This window comes from Notolepis coatsorum, assembly GCF_963971535.1.
Source record: "Notolepis coatsorum genome assembly, chromosome: 5".
NCBI classification, from domain to species: Eukaryota; Metazoa; Chordata; class Actinopteri; order Aulopiformes; family Paralepididae; genus Notolepis; species Notolepis coatsorum.
In genome coordinates this window covers 39,883,060-39,888,059 of record NC_140169.1, presented here as the reverse complement: position 1 = coordinate 39,888,059, position 5,000 = coordinate 39,883,060, and the positions used below count along the sequence as shown (strand labels likewise).

The 5,000-nt window shown below is 49.2% G+C and overlaps 1 protein-coding gene across 1 annotated transcript in view; it reads left to right on the top strand.

Moving 5' to 3' along the window:
* pard3bb (par-3 family cell polarity regulator beta b) overlaps nucleotides 1-5,000 on the top strand; it is a 617,911-nt gene that overhangs the window by 302,627 nt on the left and 310,284 nt on the right. The window contains exon 7 of the mRNA XM_084314067.1: nucleotides 4,664-4,789. Coding sequence (XP_084170193.1) covers nucleotides 4,664-4,789 — 126 coding nt within the window. The remainder of the gene's footprint in view (nucleotides 1-4,663; nucleotides 4,790-5,000) is intronic.

Here is a 5,000-nt window from a genome sequence, read left to right as displayed (position 1 = left end):
GAAGAACTCCGGATATTCACAGGCATGAAGGCAGGATTAGGCCGCAGAGTGACACTGTAATCGGAATGAAAAACAGGCACTCTGGTCGTACCGAGAGAGCACAAAGCACACCCACACGTTTAGCGGAGGTGACGGCCAGCAAGAACGCGGTCTTGAACGACAGCTGTTCCAACAGCGCTTGCTCAAGAGGCTCAAATGGGGCCAAGGACAACCGACCGGGGACCAATTGAATATCCCAACTCGGAGCCAAAGAGCGTTGCACCGAGCGCCAAGCAGGAAACGCTTCACAAGAGGGTGGCTGAACAAGACATCCCCCTCAAATCCCTCATGATAGGATGATATAGCTGCTGCATATACCCTCACCGTCGAAGCCGACAGTCTATCAAGGAGAGACTGGAGGTAACTAAGGACAGCATCCAGGGGGCAGGAGACTGGGTCCCGGCCCCCCACCTTACACCACACTTGGAACATACGCCATCTGCCCGCGTAAGCGCGACAGCGGAGGGAGCATGCGCATTCCGGATGGTATCACCATCAGGATCAAGAACCTGCGCCCCTCAACGTACCCGTCCCAACAACTGACCTAACAGATGTATGGGGAAGAATCCCAGGCGGCACGGCATCGGTCCCAGACCTGCCTGGCTATGTCCGGACGTAATCCCCACCCGTCAGGATGAGGACCGCCCCGCGACAGTACACCTGTACCCACATTCACCCTGCCAGGGATGTGGGGAGCCCTCAGGGCGCGCAGATGGAGGACGCCCATAGCCCGCCGCCCACCGCCTGGTGCAGACGGGGGGAGCGTACTCCTCCCTGTCTGTCGATATACGACACTGACGTCGTATTGTCCGTCCTGATCAACACCATTTGTGGACCAGAAGGACCGCTTTCAATACCAACACATTGAATGTAGCGCAGACCGGGCAGCATGGCTTGCCAGCTGCCCCCTACTGCGTTGGCCCGACGCGGCACCAGCAAGGGAGGCGTCGGTGAAAAACGTGACGTGAGACAGCGCCGTAACCGTCCTAGGACGGAACCTCCCGAGCGTGTTGACAACACGCTCTGAGAGGGATGCCCATAGCCCTCCAACCGTTGACTGGGAAGAGGAGTACTCTACCTCCAGTTTACAGCAAACCCCAGGCTGGTAGGGACCTGCCTGGTACGAGACCTGACGATCCACCTTGACCGCGAAGGACCAGAACATCGTCAGGGCAGAATACACTCCGTAACCCCTGACGACGCAGAGGCCCCAGTACGGCCTCCACGCACTTGGTGAAGATGCGGGGAGCCAGAGAAAACCGAACGGCAGCCTCTGGTACTCATACGCTAACCCTGCAAAGGAAGCGTAGGTAAGCCCTAGGATGGAAGATCGGAGATGCGCATACGCATCCTACAGGTCTATGGAGGAGAACCAGATCCCCACCTGACAGTGTTCAACAGGTAGGAGACAATCCAAAAAATGCTGAACCTTCCCATGGGACAGGTCCAGCCTGGGTCTGACACCCCCCCCTCCCGATTTCTCAGGCACCAGAGAACACCGGGAGGAGAACGCCACAACGATGGCTTGCTTCGTCCACAGAGATTGGATCTCGTTGACCAGAGCTGTCACTGCTGGAGACCCTGACAATAGGGTCTGTACCAAACCCGAAAACGGGTGGGGTTGTGTAAACACAAGTCCCCGCCTCAGCGTTCTCTCCAACCACCTCGACATATGGTACTGCCGTAGTCATATGTGATGACACTCCCAACGCACCCGCCGCCATGTGGCGCAGGTCCGCCAGGAACTGTAGATAGTTGGCCCGGTCCCACCCGCTGTGCGTAGCCAACCCTGGACCCGTGCAAGCAGAGCGTTCCGTGTCGGGACATCTGACCCTGACACTACCCACGAGGCAATCGCACCCAAGGGGGGACCCCAACAGAAAGGGCCAGTTTGATACGGGGGGCTTTCTAGGTGAAAAAAGCCCCCCCCACTGAACACCCCTCCAGAACATGCTGAGGAGTTGTTCTGCAGCTGGACATGCAAGGTGTGAGGACCCCATGGGTTCCTACACACCGTAGCCCTGCAGTGATATTACTACCACCCAAATCACGCGTGCCTGCGAGACCACTGCCAATCTTTCAGGAGTGGGAGGCACCAACATGATACCTGGCCTGGCGAAGGCGAGGCCGGGGAAGCCTGCACTGTGTGCCTCAAAAGGTTTCGAGCCCCCCTGCTGACAACACTTATAGTTGACATACGTACCATCATGCTCAACCAACACAGCTTATGGTGTGGGAGCCGCTTGACAGCACAACATTCTCATGGACAGACCCAGGCTCAGCCATCAACTGGGTGTCAGCCCCTGTCCCCATGATAAGCGAAAAGGCGGGCAGGGCACTGTTTCAATATGTCAAAAGCAAAGGACTGATGTTAACACGGAGCACCATTGGTGGTTGCAAACAGCAACCTCCACTGTGGTGTGCACCATGAAGGGGTTAAATGAATAAAAGAACTAAACCACAAAATACTGTAGAATGAGCAAGCCCATATACACAACGTTAAGGGGAGGCGGACCAGAGCGAACCAGTCCCACATTCATTCAAAATATTCACAACAGCACACCAGCCCTAGCTTAGCCCATTTACCAAAAAAGGTAAACAAAGCCCCCCCCGCACTACTCCCCCAATAGACACCGATTGACCATCAGCATGAAATGGTTGAGAGGAGAGAAAAATGTAGCATATACAGACCTTCTCATAGCAGGGCGACAGAACAAAACAGTAGCCCACTACACTACTAGCATAGCATTCAACGCTACTATGGACAGAAACAGTCAGCTGAGCCCCAACACGGGCCGCCGTTAAGTCCCATCCTGCAGTAGTATAGCTCTACTGCTACCCGCCGAGCCTCAAGCATCGGCTCCCAGATGGGAATACCGTTCAACAAAACCCCGCCGGGACACAGGGGTAACGTTACCTGGCTAGGCTCCTAGCCACGGCCTACCTTGTTGTCAACCCATTTACCCGTAAAAAGGTAAATAGGACTCAGCAAAACCCCCACATCAGCTACCGACTGACCTTCATTGATGAACCGGGCAAGAGGAGGGAAAAGTGACAACATCCCACAGCGGAGACATTAGAACAGCGTAGCAGTAGTATTAGCATGTAGCATTAGCGTTAGCATTTAGCATTAGTTGTTTAACAGCACGCCCAGGACCGTTTGGAACCCGTTCACTGCAGTGAAACGTTCACCAAACCATCCCGCCCCTGGTGCCGACACACAACATGGTTGTGTAACAAAACAAACCAGCATTACTAACACTAATACCCATGCCTGAAGACACAGGGCCTACCTGTGTACAACCCGGCTCGATAGCCAACCTTGTACGCTGCTCCTGGATCTGCTGTCACCAGACGAGGAACATCAGAATAGGCCCGACGTGTCGCTGAAACATGCCCCGAAGATTCCAGGGGTAAGCAAACCTCCGGTAAGCTTTCAACATTACGCAATTTCTCTAATCTTTTCATAACAACTAGTTAACATACGGTGCACTGCATCCGATATGATGGGAACGAAAATAGAGGAAGAGTGTTTGGTGACCAGGCCCGCTGTCTTGTAGGCTGCGCCTCCATAGGGGCGGGACCCGGCAGGTGGGGTGTATTTGTTTTTTTATTCGTTGATGGAGGTACAATAGGTACATGAGATGAGGTATCTCGATAGGCTTAAGAGCGGGACGCGATAAGCCAAGTACGAAATATAACTAGCAGAGTTGTTGTAGTTACCTAGGACATCTGACCACAGCAAAACCGGAAGCAATAGGGTTTATTGGAAATGTGGTCTTATGAGAATTAGGCTGCCAATTGTTTCAGCAATAGTCTCAGTTATTTACTTAATATAGACCTTTTCTAACTTGACAACATAAACATTCTAAATGGACCCACGTTTATTTCCTGTCACAATAACTGACAGGAAATACACTTGGGTCCAAACTGTTCCCTAGCAACAGCATTCCAGTGAAACCATCTATACACAAAATCTGGTACTATTCCGTTGCTATGGGAACAGCTTTGGCCCCTGTTTGCAACTGTATTAACAAACATTGCAACAGGAAATACAAATGGACCTATTTAGAATTGTTAGGTTGTCAGATAATCATTGTATTTGTCTTCATATAAAGTAACTAGTTAATCAGTGTATTGTCTATATATATATATATATATATATATATATATATATATATATATATATATATATATATATATATATATATATATATATATATAATATATATATATATAAAAAAGTAACTACAGTAGTTAACCAATGTATTTGTCTATATATAAAGTAACTACATTAGTCAATGAGTGTATTTGTCTTTATATATAAACAAACTACAGTAGTCAATCAGTGTGTGTCTATGTCATGTATAAACTAACTACATTAGTTAATCAGTGTATTCGTCTATATATATAATGTATATATATAAAGTAATTACAGTAGTCACCCAGTGTATTTGTCTATAAAGTAACTACATTAGTTAATCAGTGTATTTGTCTATATATATATATATATATATATATATATATATATATATATATATATATATATATATATATATATATATATATATAAAGTAATTACAGTAGTTAATCAGTGTATTTGCGTATCTCTCCTTCTCCAAAGGTCTCTGGGTCTGTACATCCGGGGTGTGGAGGAAGATAGTCGTTCCAGGAAGGAGGGCTTGTTCCAAGAAGACGAATGCATCGTCAAGATCAACAACACTGACCTCATGGACAAGACCTTCAGCCAGTGAGTGGGGCGTTCCCTCTGTGTGTGAGAGAGTGAGTGAGTGTGTGTGTGAGTGTGTGAGTGTGTGTGTGTGTGTGTGTGTGTGTGTGTGTGTGTGTGTGTGTGTGTGTGTGTGTGTGTGTGTGTGTGTGTGTGTGTGTGTGTGTGTGTGTGTGTGTGTGTGTGTGTGTGTGTGTGTGTGTGTGTGTGTAAGCACGCATGGGTGCTTTAG